Genomic DNA, 15,563 nt, shown 5'->3' on the forward strand with positions numbered 1-15,563 from the left:
CATGAGCTGGGTCAAGTTCAGCTAGCAAAGCTGTTGCTTTGGTAACAAGGGACCAAATTTGCTCTGATGCTCTTTCAGAAAATGAACTCTGCTGAAAGGCACTCATAGCTCATCACCAGGGAGTATCCCTGGTCATCCATAGACTGGGAGTTGTTATGAAGCTGGTCAGAACCTCAAGTTCGTTCAATACATGAACTTTTCGGTGACATCTTCCTCCTTTATTCTTCTTAACTTTTGTGTCCTCTTTTAGCTATCAAGACCATTACCAAGAGCTGAATTGCTGCTAGTAATTGTGCTGCCTTGAGTGTGTTGGTCCTGGGTTAGACTGTTTCAAAGTAATATCTCCTCAATTTATTTTATATTAGTTTCATATTTTATAAAGTATGACCATTTAATTTAAGGCATCTGTGATTATCCATATACAGTTTGGCTTTATAAATAACTTCATAAGCCTGGGAAAGCTAGTATCCTTTGTGGATAACAACTCATTGCTCATAGATAATAACTGTTAATTACAGAACCTAAACATGAACATTACTCAGTCTCGTGTTGACTCTCAGTTTAGCACTTCAGAATATCCTTTTCAGCAGCATTTGCCTGTGTGGAAGGTGAGCATTTAACTGCTGGCTTCAAAGTATGAGCTTCATCTGTGGGAGGCAGAGATGCATTCAGATAAATGCCTTTGGTTATTGACAGTGACTTATGATAATAAGCTGATATTTATTGTGCATGCTGAATGAAGAGATTGTGTTGGGGTAGAACAGTAATGATTTCCTTAAGATAAAATAGATTTCAGGTACACATTTTATATGCAGCTGAGAGACATCTAGGCTTACATATATGAAACCTGTGCTCTAAAACCTATTTTCATTGTGAGAAAAATTATACAATAGAAAGGGACGTGAAGAGCAAGTTGCCATACTTACCTGGTAAATTCTTGGACTGGTTCTATGAATCCCACATCACATTTGCAAAGTTAATGTAGTGAAGAAATCATGTGTACTGCTGCCCCTATTACTAAAACCTGCCTACCTTTACCATCAACATCAACACTCAAACAGTCAGTTCTGCTTCCAGCTCCACAAGCTCTAAATGAGACAGAGAAATTAAGATGTTTGTACTTAAATTGGGAGGGCTTCTCCTCTAAATTTAAGATAATGCTTGCTGTTTAAATTATTAGCGTTAATTTTTGTCTTGTCACAATATCTTGATTAAACAATATCCTTAACTTGACAGCTGTGCTTCTGAATAAGTGTCAGTTGCTGGAGGTATGGACTGCTCTTCCTTGCACACAGAGTAACAGAGCAGTGAATTCACTCAACAAACTCACACGTACTTTCAGCCAGATATAGTTTTTTTTACCCCTCTCTTTTTTTAAGGCCAAATCTCTGCTTGAAAATCCCTCATTCCAAGGGCAACTTGGCCTTGAACTGAAGGGGAGGCCAGAGCTGTTCACTCATCACACTGAAGGTATGGGAAAATTTGTACACCGAGAGGGACTGAAGCCTTGTTACATCTTCTACCCGGGAACCTGCAGCTGGTAACCTCAATAGGTCTTGGTTTGTGTCCTAAATGATCTTCCTCTGCACTGATGTATTGATCGGAATTCTTATCTCTTTTCATTTTTCTTCACCTTTTAATTTACAAGATCTCAGATGAAATGGAAACTCATTCAAGAAAACATCAGAAGTTTCAGACTTCAGAGCTTTATCTGTATCTACTTTGTACTTTTTTCTGAAAAAGAAGCTCTTAAACTTCCTTTCTTGATTATATAAAAGTATTTTTTAAAGAAGGGCAGTAAAGAATTAAATTCTGCTTGCAGATATCTCACAGCAAAGAAAAAGCTAAAATTACAGTTACTTACAAAGCAGCCTTTAAGAACTGTGTTACCTAACTTCCTACCTGAAAGGACTAAACAATTACTTTGTACCCTAGGATTCTTGGAAAACTACACTCAAATATCCTCTGCTCAAGTTCACTAGGAGTATTGCTCCCTTCAGATTAAGTGCCTTAATGATTTGTGATTCCTTGAGAAATTATTACAGTAATTGTTACAATAGGAACAGTTTGTCAAGTGCAAAGTAAATAATTTTCAAACAATTAAGCATTTATAAAGCGCTATTTGCTTGTCAAGAAAAGGACTCCTAGCATACATTAAGGAATTGTTGCTGCCTCCTGGTGTGACTTTGCTAGGCTTTGCACATATGGTCGGGTAAAGGTCTGGATTCTTTCTGCACCAGCAAAGGGGGAGGAAGGCTGGGAGCAGCACAGCCTGGTCCTGGCATGGCAGAGGGCTGGGGAGCTGCAAGTGTAGGAGCAAACAGCATGATGGAGACCAGTGGGTACTCGTGGAAAGGTCACAATTAAAAGCAGCACTATGGTGAAATGGTAATTATTTACGCTGGCTTTCCAATTAAATATTGGAAACATAAATGTGGCACAGGTTTTCTTTTTTTTTTACTTTATTTCTAATTCAGACAGGGTGACATATTTTTTTTTTCTCCTTGTGAGGGCTAAGGAATGGAAGCTGGGACAGCTCCCTCTTGAATTCCCTCGGATCTCCAACAGTGAGGAAATTCGTGATGTACCACAACAAGAGCATTTGAGTAGTGCATATCAGCTTTACAGAATGCTTTGTATTTTTGTTCTAATTTTTCTCCATACTATTATGCCCTTTTTTTGTCTCCCTTTATTACTGGCAGGAGTGTTACCTTTTGGACGTTTACCTTTAGATCTGAAGCTGTTGCTTCTCTATAAGAAATGACATTTATTCCCTTCTTAATGTCAAAAATCATAGCTGCTGTATTCTTCTAATTGCAAATGTTGAGCGGCCATCTCTATTTTCTCAGTTAGCAGCTCGTTTCATAAGTCACAAAGCCAGAGCACCTCTCTCTTTCACGAGTTTTAATTAGATTAACAGTAAGACACACAAACTGAGTTTTAAAAAAATTAATAAGAGTTAAACAGAGCACCAGATGGCTATGTAAATCCTATTTAATGGAGAACTGAAACAGGAACTTTTCTCATAAATGTATTATTAATAATTAACATATGGAGGATGTTCCAAACAGAATACTCGTGGCTACATTAGATTATAGTTTTTCCCTGCATTGGTCACATAGCTCTTGTCAACTGCTGCAGTGTCCTCAGTTTCCCATTTGTTTGCTCTGAGGATGCAGTTTTACCCTGTGCTGTGTCTTGTGTGGCAACTACTTGCCATAGCATGGGACACCAATGGCTGCATTTGTGGAACAGGTGAAAGAATCAACCCTTGCTGTCAAAGTCATGGGAAATCTCCACAATAGCTCTTTGTCCCTCTTTAAAACAGGGTGAAGGTTAGGAATTTCCCATGGGGTAATTGCTGAACTTCTTATCCCTATGATAATAACGTGCACAGATAATGGTTTAAGCAGGACAAGGATGTGTTTTAACATCCAAATGTGAAGTCTCAAGGAGGAGAAGACCCCATGAAAAAGACTTTTAGGAAGTTGGCTTTCTCCTTTTGTTTTCTGTAGCTTTGGTGTTTTTCCATCTACTGAGTTCAGGAATAGCTTATTGAGGTCATTCATTGATAGTTGTGAAAGAAATGGAGGGCTGAGAAGTGTTTCTTATCTTTCCCACCAGGGCCTGCTGATACTGTAGAGAGGAATTTTTTTAATGTGTGACAGTAGAAATACCCTGGTCATTCTGGACTCTTACTTTATCCATGTAATTTTCCTTGTTGCATTTTTACTTGTTTTTGCAAAATTTTTTTTTGAGAGGGAGAGATAGAGAAGGTGTTCCTTTTTTTTTTCTTGTTGTTGTTGTCCTTACTGAAACAGTTTTTATTTCTCTATTTCATTAGCAAGGTTCCTTCCTCCCACGAAATCTGTGGCTCTGATGATTTCCATTTGCCCAGATGTTTTAATTTCTTCTTCAGGATGAATCTCATTTTGTTATTTCCTGCCCATAAATTCATCCTCTCAAGGCTAAAATGAATCATATCTCCATCCTGAGTGGTGTTTGCAATATTCCCAATTTACTGTAATATGCAGACTTAATTATTTTCATTTGTAAAGTGCTACAGGGTCTTAGAAGTCCATGAAGACACTGTTCTTCTGCTCTCTCATCATAGCAAATCCTCTGCATGTGTTTCCATCATAGATAAAAGGACTTAAAAATTACCTTTATTAATACTAATATTCTTTTAGGAAGGAACAATTAATATTGTCTGCTACAAACCTGACCTTAGGTGCCCCCAATTTTGGCATCATTTATCTCCCCACAGGCAGTAGACCTGCTAATGTATTTGGGACAGAAAATCAGATGGGGATGAGTACAAACCCTCAAGAAAAGAAGAGGATTCATTACTTCAAATTGAACATTACTTAGGAAATGCCTTCAATGTTGAGTGTTTTCATGAGTAGTGACACAAGCTAAGTTTCTTCTATGCAGTATTGTCATATTCCTGTAGATATTCATATTTAATAACTTCTTTGGAACTCTTCCACATGGTAAGGGGACTTAATCCTACAAGAGAGTTTCTCCATCAACTCTGGGAGTGGAACTCTCTTTATTGGAGGCATTAGAATTTGAGCACTGTATCAGCACTGTCTTTCCTTGTCACTTGAAGAAGAGTTGACTGGTTCTCTGGGGAGAGGAGGTTATAGCATTTTAAACTTCTGTGCCCACTGTGGTCATTTTCTATATAGATACCCAAGGGAATTTGCTTTGATAGATTTCTGTTGTGGCATGCTTTCAGATGAATAGGTAAATAAGGATTTCCAAGTTATTCTGATTCTGTAGAGATATGAACAACCTGGAGTGCTGGGACTTTCACTTCATTTGCTTGTCGGATAAATAGTTTGATTACAGGACTTCATTATACATGTGAAATGGGAAACTAGGCATTATCAACAGATGTCTTTGTAAAACATGCAGGATATTAGAATATGGGACTGGTAATTCCTCAGAAACAAACCACCGAACTCATTACTTTGTAGGAAAAAATATGCTTAGCATATAAGGAAGTGAAATTGAGGATAAACTATGGACAGGTTTAATTTGAAGAATTTCTATAAATACTATATTTTTCTAGTCTTATACCTTGAATATATTACATGAGTTGAAAATAAAGTGAGAATGATAACAATGAAATCTTCCTCCATTGCTGAAAGGGTTGTTAACTTTGTGTTTCCACTCGACGCTAAAGATTATTTCTGTCAGTAGGCAAATTGAATTGGTCCTGGCAGTTTTATTTACCCCATTATTTTTGTTTTCTATTACGCTGATTTGTTTTTATTTGGCTCTATTTTTTTGTCTTTTTAATATTTTGTGCCTAGTCAAGCCCTGTTTCCATTCACATTGCTCATTCTAATAGGGCTATGCTGTCTTGTTTATAGCTGTGCACTGCATAGATCCTTTGGGCAGTGGTGCCAGTACTCAGCTGTCTTTCACTACCTTAGCTCTACTGCTTGTCAGATCTGCAGAGTGAGATCCCAATCCTGTTAATGCACTCACTGATTTAGCAGAGAGCAGAAAAACTATTTGAAATATCGTGCTTTTATAGGGCAGACTGAGTTGCATGAAGGGTGTGTGGTTGTGAACAGTAGCTATGTTAAAATTAAGTACTCAAAATCAGGATTTGGGATTAGATTGAGTTAATTGGCAAGTGGATCCAGATATTGGATTTCTCTAATGTAGAGGAATATGTGGGTGTCTTGGGACTTGATGCAAGCATGTATTTTCCCACTCTCAAATTGCTCTAATAAAGTTTTCTTATTTAAGAAGGTCCATGTAGGAGGTTTTCCAAAAGGCATATTTTATTACTCTCACTGTACTGACTACTTTTTTTTGTGTGTGCCTTTTAAAGTAATTTTAAGTGAAGCTGCACAATTTGTTTTTTTTTTTGTTCTGATAGTTCTAGGTCATTTGGACTCTTCCTGCAAGTTAAAGCCTTCTCCCTTTACTATAAGGTTTATAAATGCTCTGTTTAATACAGTACCAGATCTGAATATTCACTGAGGCTGTCATAAAAAATCATCTACAGGATGAGTGAGATCCTCATGAATATTTGTATGATATCATTAGACAGTCAAATGAACCCCAAGGAGAGAGAAAAGCTGCAGGAATACTCAGGGCAGGGATGTTGCCTTGCTTTGTGTTCTATCTGCAGCGACCTCAGCCCAGGGGACCTTCCTCACGGAGGATTTGTTGAATTTTCTTTCACCTGAGTGCAACAGGGATCCATGAAATTATTTTTTGCTCTTGGGTGGAGGAATCTGGGCTGGCTGATGTGCTTCTCTTTGCAAGGCTATTCTCATGCAAGCAGGTCTAAAAGTGTAGCCTGCAGCCATGGGTAGCAGTTAGCTATAACTGAAGTGGGTCTCTGGCAAGGAGGGCGCCATCTCATAGCATGGGTATTTAGATAGGAACTTTGCTTACTTCACTTATTACTTGTAATAAGTTGACAGTGATTTGAGTCCAAGTAATTTACAGTCTTTCTTAAACTTCCTACAGCTTTACTTACATGCTTCATCAGGCCCAATATGGCCAACCAAGATTCCCACCATATTTACCCTCTGTCAACTTTATTTGTTGTAATTTAGGAGCACAAGTAATGCAAGAAGCAAATTCTATTTCTGCTACTCTGGATCACAAAAATAATGGCCCGTCTTGTTTTGTTAAGGTATTTCGTAACAATTTCTTCAAAACAAAGCACTGTTTGTTCACTTCAAGGTTCAGAGAACACAGAGTACAGTGTGAAGATAAGAGAAGTTTTGTGCATCTATACTGGCGTTTTTCCTGTACTGTGTGTTTCCCAGAAAACTGGAGCAATTTTGACTGAGCTACTTCACGTCCTGTTCTGCATTGGTGAAACAGCTCTGTAAGCAGAGGGGTCTCTTGCTAGATCAGAAACTCTTAATGTAGGAAGAAAACTCTAACTCTGATGTGGTGTTAGAAAGTGACATTGCATTATCCCTCATGATACCTACCAGGCAACTTGATGAACAACTGTGCCCTCTCAGAGTTCAGGTTCTACACTTATACAGTTAAGACATACATACACAACACACTGGCATACGTATGCGTTCTTTCTCAAGGACTAATGTCCCTCTGGGCATGCTCAGTGGTATTTAGGGTGTTCAATGTCCACCTACTTCTCCTTTTTCACTATCAGCTTCAGCACTGAGACCTTTGACTCACTTTTATTCAATTTCCCCAGTCTGGAAGATTTCCACTGCTTATTAGACCACAGTGAACCATTTTTTAGAAACAGTGTATGTGGAACCTGAGGAAAATGTCCTTGCATATTTTGAGGCAAAAGATAAAAGTATTCTGTTGTGACTCCAGTACTTCTTATGAGGTAAAATCATTGACGCAGAAGATAAAAGTATTCTATTATGTCCCTTGTGCAAAATTATTGAGGAAAAACAAAACTGTTCACCTACTAAAGCTGAAATGGAAAGTTTTAGAACTAACACTTATGAATTTATTTTGCTAAACTAATATCTTGGTTCTTAAACTAATGTACTAATCCTGATTGCTAAGCAAGCTAACCTATAGTAACCTATAGCATACTCCCCTATAGTGTGGAACACTTTTGGAGATGTCAGTATTTGTCTTCCAGAAGCTCTTAAAAATTATTGAATTATTTAAAATCTCTTTGCACTTGCACTTTTAAGTTAAAAAAGGTCTTAAAACCACTTGCGTGTGTAATTCACAGGCTGCAGAGAGGTGCTCTTTTATTAATAGGTCTCACAAATATGTGTATCAGAGGGAAAATCCATGACCATCTATGGGGTTATGTGTGGCATGGGATCAGGAAAGCTGCTGTAGCCACTTCTGAGTGTAGAAATTGTGAAGAATGTTCTGTGATTGTGATGCCAAGCATATTAGTGTAATATCCAACTTGATGTCTGCGGCCATTCTCTGAAAAAACAGAGTTAAATAGCTCTTTTGTGTCTTTGAGAATCTAAGATCAATTTCTGATGTTTTGGTTGAGAGAAGGCTGACGTTGTTCAATGATTGCTGCCTATTTCATTAATATACGATGAGGAAAATGTAATGAAAAGTCAAACTGCTTGATATATGCAAATAACTGATCAAAATCCATTCACAATGTTATCTTATTCTTTTTTCTTCATTTCTGTAATAATCAGAAAATGATTACCAGTATGCCATAGAGCCTTGATGTCAATCTTAATTGTGTTATACAAAATGAGTTATTCCAGTGAATTTGGTTTTATGGCAATTCCTTCTCTGTTTCCCTGTATCTGTATTTTCATTCTAACTGTTCCCAGACGGAGTGAAACAATGAGCGTATTAAAGTGTCTTGTGAATTCTCTGAAATGCCAACCAGCAGAAGTCTTTGGCTGCTTCATTGCCAAGGGCAACTGAATCTCTTTTAATCAATCCTCATAATGCAGTGAATGATGACAGGAGCAGGAGGAAGCCAGGAAGCCTGGCTGGTGCTTTGGCCTGTTGCTGAAGTCTGCATGTCTACCGGTGTAACTTTCCTTTCTATGAGCCTTTAAAGCTGATTTTGAATTCATCTTACCTAAAGAAGAAAAAAATAATTTATGAAGGGAATCATTTCTTTCCAGCTTCCTTCCATGGTTTTCGGCTGTTTGCCAGGAAGATAATTAGCCTGAGCAAGCAGGGACCCCTCAGAAGTCTGTCATTGTAGTACTGTTGATATCAACTTAACCTTAAACTTTAAGTGTTCAGATGATCAGGACTGATGACTTATAATATATCCTTTTTAAATATATACTTTTTGGGGAGGGGGAGAAACAACTTGAAAGCATAGCAAACTGTTAATATTTCCAGGAAACATTCCTCAAGATGAAAGAGATTAAAAGTACCTAACAAATTTCTTCACCCTGTAAAGCTTCCTCACTGAAAGATGGCTTTCCTTTTTCATTTTTGAGAAACATATCCTTTCTGCTGCCCCAAAGGCTAATTCATCTGAAGAACTGCATCTTAAATGGTCACTAATGTGCTGTTAAAGGTGGAATTGTGCTATTCCATAGCCATCCCAATTAGGTGCCACTGTATTTCATTCTGCTCTAGCAATTAAGAATCACAGTAACAGTTTTGTTGTCATACCATTGTCTAGAATATACTCCATTATATTTCTGATGTGATCATTTTTGCAAGGACAGTGTAGATGAGAGCACAGTAGGAACTTGTAGCCTCTGTTTTTTTCCTCTTCCTCTCTCTAGTCTTTCTCCCTCTCCCTACCTCCAGAAAATTCTGCCTTTTGAAATAGTGGAGGGTTTTGCATTTCCCTTCTCAGAGCGTTTATTCACCCACCAAACTCATAAATGAAACATTCAGTTATCCAGACGCAATCAGCCACATTAGCCACATATCTATTTTTCATCTTTTCTTTCAGCTATTTTGCCTTTTAATTATCTCTCTTTGTTATTAAAAACAGTCACATGCTAAATTCAATCACTCTGATGAACAATATGAAATAAAGAAGTTCAATTTTTTATAATAAAACTCCTCTGTGGGATCCAGTGATGCTGTGATTTTACCATTAAGAAATTGCCCTTTTCAGTTGTCTGCTGCTCACCTTTTCTTTTTCCCCTGAACAACAAACTAAAGAATCTCAGTTTTAAGATACAAAATATGTTCTTTCTGTACCAGAGCACTTCCTTCTGTTTCTAAATTTGTCTTTTTCTCTGATCAGTGAAGAATGAGACATCCTTTTGGAAAGATAATCTGAGATAAAGCATTTAAAGTTGCCCACTGCAAAATACCAGCCGGACCTCTTTCGGTTTACAGGAGAACAATGCACAATGGCTCACTTTGGGTCAATATGCAATGATTATAAACAATATTATATTGGTGCTGTGTTAAGCTACTCCTTCAATGGCTTTAGCTATTTATCAGAGATTTTTTTTTTCAACTTCTAGCATTGCAGTACCTCTCTGCTGCTTTTCTGTGACTCAATGTGATTGTCTGAGGTATAGATCCTAACCCCTCAGAGGTGCTCTGTCCTTACTGTCCACTGAAAGGTGTTGAGCTTTGGCCTAGACAGTCCAAATAATCATCTATCTAGGGAGAAGGCAAGAACCAGAACTGAAGCTCATTCTGCCACTACACTGAGACTTGGGTTGGTTATTTTGCAGTTGTGTTGTTTTTTTTTTTTGACACCAAAAGCGTGTTGGATGACAAAGACACATCCTGTATTTTTCTGTTGGGTGAGTTCAGCTTATTGCTTGCCAAAATCTCACTCTCTTCAGACAGTGCTGCTAATATTCCTTTTCCTGTTTCCTCTTACAGTTCGTTGCTCACCCCAACTGCCAGCAACAGCTGCTTACCATGTGGTATGAGAACCTCTCAGGCTTACGGCAGCAATCCATAGCTGTGAAGTTCCTGGCTGTCTTTGGGGTCTCCATAGGCCTGCCCTTCCTTGCCATAGCCTACTGGATTGCTCCCTGCAGCAAGGTATGGACACCTGGAGGTGCACATTGTTTATTCTGACATTCTGACTCATTCATTTCCTGTACTTACTGTTGCAAGTTCCTCTCTTTTTCTGGGTTCTTGTCTTCCCATTCCTCTTTCTTTCTGATCTTGTGTTTTCAGTGAGTGGATCATTACTGTGGCACGTGTACCTGAAACTCTGGTAAGATGTAGAGGACAGCTTAGGGGTGCAGGGAAGGCTTTAATTAATCAACAATCTTTATGGATTTGATGGAAAAGATGATGAAATTTGGAAAATTTCCATATTCCTAAATATGGCTGTGCTCTATCTCACAGCACCCAGTGGAGCAGGAGAGTTTTGCCAAGGCTTAGAGGTCGCAGGACCAGAGCCAACCACTGGCCTGTGTACAAGCTTGAGCTGTCTGTGGTATGAGCTCGGTAAGCAGATTTCCATCCTGAGGGAGACTGCTCAAATGAGTGGAGATAAATAGATGTGTGGCTGACTGATAAATAGACTTTTTTCACTACACTTGCTGAAGGAAAAAGAGGTGGCAAGGGAGAAATTCATTTCACGTTCAGCAACATCATCCTTTACAAGGTAGAGCGTTCTCAGCAAGAGGACTATCAAGGGTTCTTAAGTCTGATAGAAATGACCCCTGGCATTGGTAATTTACTCTGTCTTGAAAGCAGCTTCTTATGTTTCCTTTAAAAATCCAGCAAAGAATTGCCTAAATTTGCCAAGCCCGAGAAATTATAGATCTGCTGTCAGGTATTAAGAAAACACTGTAATTTAAAAGATTTATCTGTAAGTAAAACTAGATAAACCTTTTGAAAAAGTCTTCCTGGGCATCCAAGATAATAAAACATTTTTAAGGCTTGGTGTCCTCCAAAGCATCTCCAAGACAAGTACTTTCTCTTACAGTGCTTTAGAATGCAACTTCACGAGGAATGTATCAACACACAAGCTAAAAGGTTTTATGAATACTGGACACGACTCCAGAGTTTCCCATGGAGAAGCACAAGTGAAACCCGGGCTGTACTGTGGTTGGTTTTGGTTAGGTGACAGTGTGAATTCAGGTGGATGTACTGTTGACTCCTTTATGTAGGAACTCAGTCTGGCGGGGATCTATGAAGCTGTTTAATTTCCTTCTCCTCCGTTGAATGTGCAGAGAGCTGACACACCAGCCCACAGCAATGTTTTTGGTGTATTCCCAGAAGTACAGGCTTTGTATTTGAATGCAACAATAGGTGAGGAAAAAGGTTAGACCAGAAATAAGCAGAGAATTTAAACATAAAAACATGGAAAACATAAAACAAACAAAGACAACAGGGCAAAAACTCAGCCCAAACCTTGAACTAAATTGCAACATAAATAAGAAATGACTGAGAAAGGTATTTGATATTTAATTTCATGAGGAAGGGATATTAAAATTAAAAATAAAAAAAAAATATGAACAGAACAATTTTTCCCTTAATTTTTCCTTTTTTGTGATTTTTTTTTTTTGTTGCACAAAACCTTTTGTGCATTCTCATTTTTCAGTGTCTTGTTTTAGTGACTTTTTTTTCTTCTGAAAAAGCACATCTAGCCTTCTATCCTAGTCAAGTTGGAAGTTATTTCAGAAATTGTCTTTCAATGCATGGTTTTCTATTGATCAGAACAATGTAGTCTTGATTTTTTGATTGGAGCCTGCAATATAAATAACTGAATATTGGGATAATGAATGCCCTTTTTCCCCAGGAACTGGTAACTCACTCAAAATCACCATTATTAGGTTCATGGGTTGAGGGCTGATGCATGAGTGTACTGTTACTGTAGATAATTTTATGCAGGCAGCTATTTTCCAAAAGGATGATGGTGATGATGGCTTGCATGTGATGATTTGGGCTGATCAGCTCTGCCCTGGTCACTACTTACAAGTATTTAGTTTGATTTAAAGGCATTGAATTAATTCTGATGGTACAAAACTATGTGAGATTTAAATTTTTCCATAGTAACAGTCAGCTGAGGTGTTTAACTTAGATCAGGCTTGACCTAAAAGACACATTGATGCCCAAGCAAATGAGTGGCCTGCAGCTGAAATCCAAAGTCATCTTTTTGCATTCAGTTGCTCACTGCTATTTATTAAAAGCAATTGTAGTGTCATTTGCTCATTCATCTCTGGATGGACAAGCTGCTGACAAAAATCTCATAAAGCGTAAGCTTTTCTATCCTGACATGTCTGCGTTGACTCATTCATCTCATAGAGGTCACAACTCTGAAACGAACTGCTGGTTTATACGTTGGACTCCAAAACATTTATCTGATTGTCTAAAGAGAAGATAAGAGGCGAGATGGAAAAACTGTGCATTCTGCTGCCCAAAATTGTAATAGCAAGAGCAAGGAGGACTGTTCGGACACTGTGCAGAACTTCAGGATGTATCATCCCTTCCCTGGTCCCTCAAAGTGCACATTCAAGTGCTACAGCATTAACATCAATCGTGACGAGCAGCTCTCATTGTCTGGGCTGTTTTCTGGCTTTCTTGAAATGATACTGGGGATGCACTGGAACTGTCCAGTCCATAAATAGCATTTCAGTCCACTTAAAACCATATTTGCACCATTTTCTCTGGACATTTACCTCCCCACTTAACCTACATATATCGTCTACAGTGTATGTCACTCTTCTGCTATGAACATAGTGCTGAAAACAGTGAAGACCTTTTCTTTTTTTGCAGTTTCTATCTTTATTTGTTCCTATCTCATGGAATTAAGATTAGTTTGCATTTGGAAATCTGTTTCACTCTCAACTTTTATATTTTTTTTTCTCACATTTCTATAGGCTTTATAATTTTCCTATGATAAAGATAAGATTTCAGCTCATGAAATGAGATGTTCTCTTAAGAATGAACCTTGGTACTCACACTCTGTCAGCATTTCTGTCATCCTAACAGCAGCAGTCAGGCATTACCATGCAGTCTCCATCTGAAAGAAGGTGAAATTTTGATTTAATAAAGAAATTGAGAAACTGATACATACAAGAATGACACACCTTGAGTTTAACAATATTGCAGTGCTTGGAAAAATATCTTAATGTCATAAAACATCATGCTGAGTGGCAGAACTACTATAATCTTAGGTATCTATTTTTTAAGTTTCTACAGACAAGAGAAAATGTCTAATTATTAGGAAACAATTTAGGCTTCTGAAGGAAGTGTTTTTCTACTCTTAGGGAATTGAGAGTGGGTATGTGCCATGCATAGGTAGCAAGTATACTTTCTTAAAACCTACTGAGAATGGTTCTGAGTACTCACAGTTGTTATAATTTGCTCTTTAAGCTCTCCCAGACTGGTCACAAAAGGAAATATTGGAGGTTACTACTGTGTAGGACATCCACACTGGAAATATAAAAAGGTCTGCTACGAAATGTAAATCTAGTCAACATCTACCAGAAATACTTGTTGAGAACTAGCACCACACCAAGGTTTTGCAGCAGAGGCATGAACCGCAGTCATCAGTGTTGGCATTGTTTCTAATACATTTCATTTAAACAGAAGACCTCCTACATCTGCCATAATATTCCTAGATAAGACTAAGGAAGCCTGGACTTTGAGTCAGGGCAATATCCACTTTCCTAAACGCATACTTATGGATGTTGGTAGGAAGTAAATTGTTAATAAGGACTTTTGAATACAGTAGATTGTGTTGGAAAGTCTTTCTGGTACTTAGAAACACTTAAAAAATTTCTAACAGTTTATGACATTGACAGAATAGAATATCCTATTTTTGACATTTTTACATTTCATAGAAGAAAAAGAGAGAATAGAAAGAATCATAAGGCTCTATTTACATTTCTGTTAGACCTAAATATCCCTGCTTTAAAGCTATTCTTTTTCCTGCAACGACTGGAGACTTGCTTTCATTTGAAAAGGACTTCAACTAAAGCTGCTGCTGGAGCTAAGTAAGGAAATAGGTTAGTCCTTTCTCATGTTTCTTATGAGGCCTTATGATCAAGGGATAGATATTAAGAAAATTTTGAGGATGTCTTGTCATCAAGGGAAATTAATCAGTGTGTAATATACTGCAAAAAAATCCCACGTGCTTTGACGTTGTTCTGGAAAGCATATGTACAACGTGGCACTTGCAGTGCTGTATATTGACATCTTCCTGGAATAATGGTTACTTAGGCCACAGAAAATGTAAAAAAGTATTATTTAAACTGAATAGGATTTTTTTTTTACAGAAATATCTGAACAAATACTAGTTGAATAGGAAATGGCTCAGATCATTGCTGCGCTTATTCTTGTCTTACTGTATTGAAATTAATCCATATGTTCTAGGTAGTCAATCTGCAAGATTTTGTGGTAATTTTAAGAGAAGACTTTCATATCAAGGCATATAAAAAGTATTACAAAAGGATCTTTAAATGAAATGATACTTCCTACACATTGTTAGTGAACCAAAAGTCAGCATTAATAAAAGATTCTAATATACTACTGCTTAGGATGTTATAAAGAAGAGGAGAAGTAGGCACGTTGTTATGTTTAATGCTGATACACGCGAATATATTCATACAACACACGTAAGCACATCTCATATTAATGTTCTTCTCTTTCATTTTCTGCTTACTACTTTCTCAGGAGGGTTTGGAGTAATATATGTGGGTGAATGGGAGAAATGATGCTGACATGGACAGAAGGAAGCAAAAGTTTTATCTTGTGTATGTTTCATTTCAGTTGGGACGGACCCTCCGAAGCCCTTTTATGAAGTTTGTGGCACACGCAGTTTCTTTCACAATCTTCCTTGGACTGTTAGTAGTGAACGCTTCGGATCGGTTTGAAGGAGTGAAAAATCTTCCCAACGAAACCATCATAGATCATCCCAAACAAATATTTAGAGTCAAAACCACCCAGTTCTCATGGACAGAATTGCTGATCATGAAGTGGGTATTGGGTAAGCAAAACCAAAATGTCTTAAAGTCCTTGAGGAAAGTTAAACTTAACTAACACAGCATGATAGGCAGTGATATTCCAGTATTCTATGTAGTCATAGTAACTTACAGCTTCTCTGAGTGGGGAAAAAATGTGTCCTCTGGAATGTGAACAAACAGCTTCTTATATTGCCCTGCTATGGCATCCTGTTATAACTCGCTGGACCTCAGTTACCTCAT

The 15,563-nt window shown here is 37.8% G+C and overlaps 2 protein-coding genes across 2 annotated transcripts in view; one reads left to right on the forward strand and one right to left on the reverse strand.

The window, feature by feature from the left end:
• The window catches only part of TRPC7 (transient receptor potential cation channel subfamily C member 7), a 58,515-nt gene that overhangs the window by 19,351 nt on the left and 23,601 nt on the right, over positions 1–15,563 (forward strand). The window contains exons 4-5 of the mRNA XM_065735075.1: positions 10,276–10,440; positions 15,130–15,346. Coding sequence (XP_065591147.1) covers positions 10,276–10,440; positions 15,130–15,346 — 382 coding nt within the window. The remainder of the gene's footprint in view (positions 1–10,275; positions 10,441–15,129; positions 15,347–15,563) is intronic.
• The window catches only part of TGFBI (transforming growth factor beta induced), a 170,670-nt gene continuing 156,824 nt past the window's right edge, over positions 1,718–15,563 (reverse strand). Inside the window, exon 18 of the transcript XR_010622105.1 lies at positions 1,718–1,727. The gene's annotated coding sequence lies outside the window, so the exon portion shown is untranslated. The remainder of the gene's footprint in view (positions 1,728–15,563) is intronic.

The sequence above is a fragment of the Cyrtonyx montezumae genome, unplaced genomic scaffold (assembly GCF_038088225.1).
Source record: "Cyrtonyx montezumae isolate F1298 unplaced genomic scaffold, pur_monq_1.0 scaffold_18, whole genome shotgun sequence".
NCBI classification, from domain to species: Eukaryota; Metazoa; Chordata; class Aves; order Galliformes; family Odontophoridae; genus Cyrtonyx; species Cyrtonyx montezumae.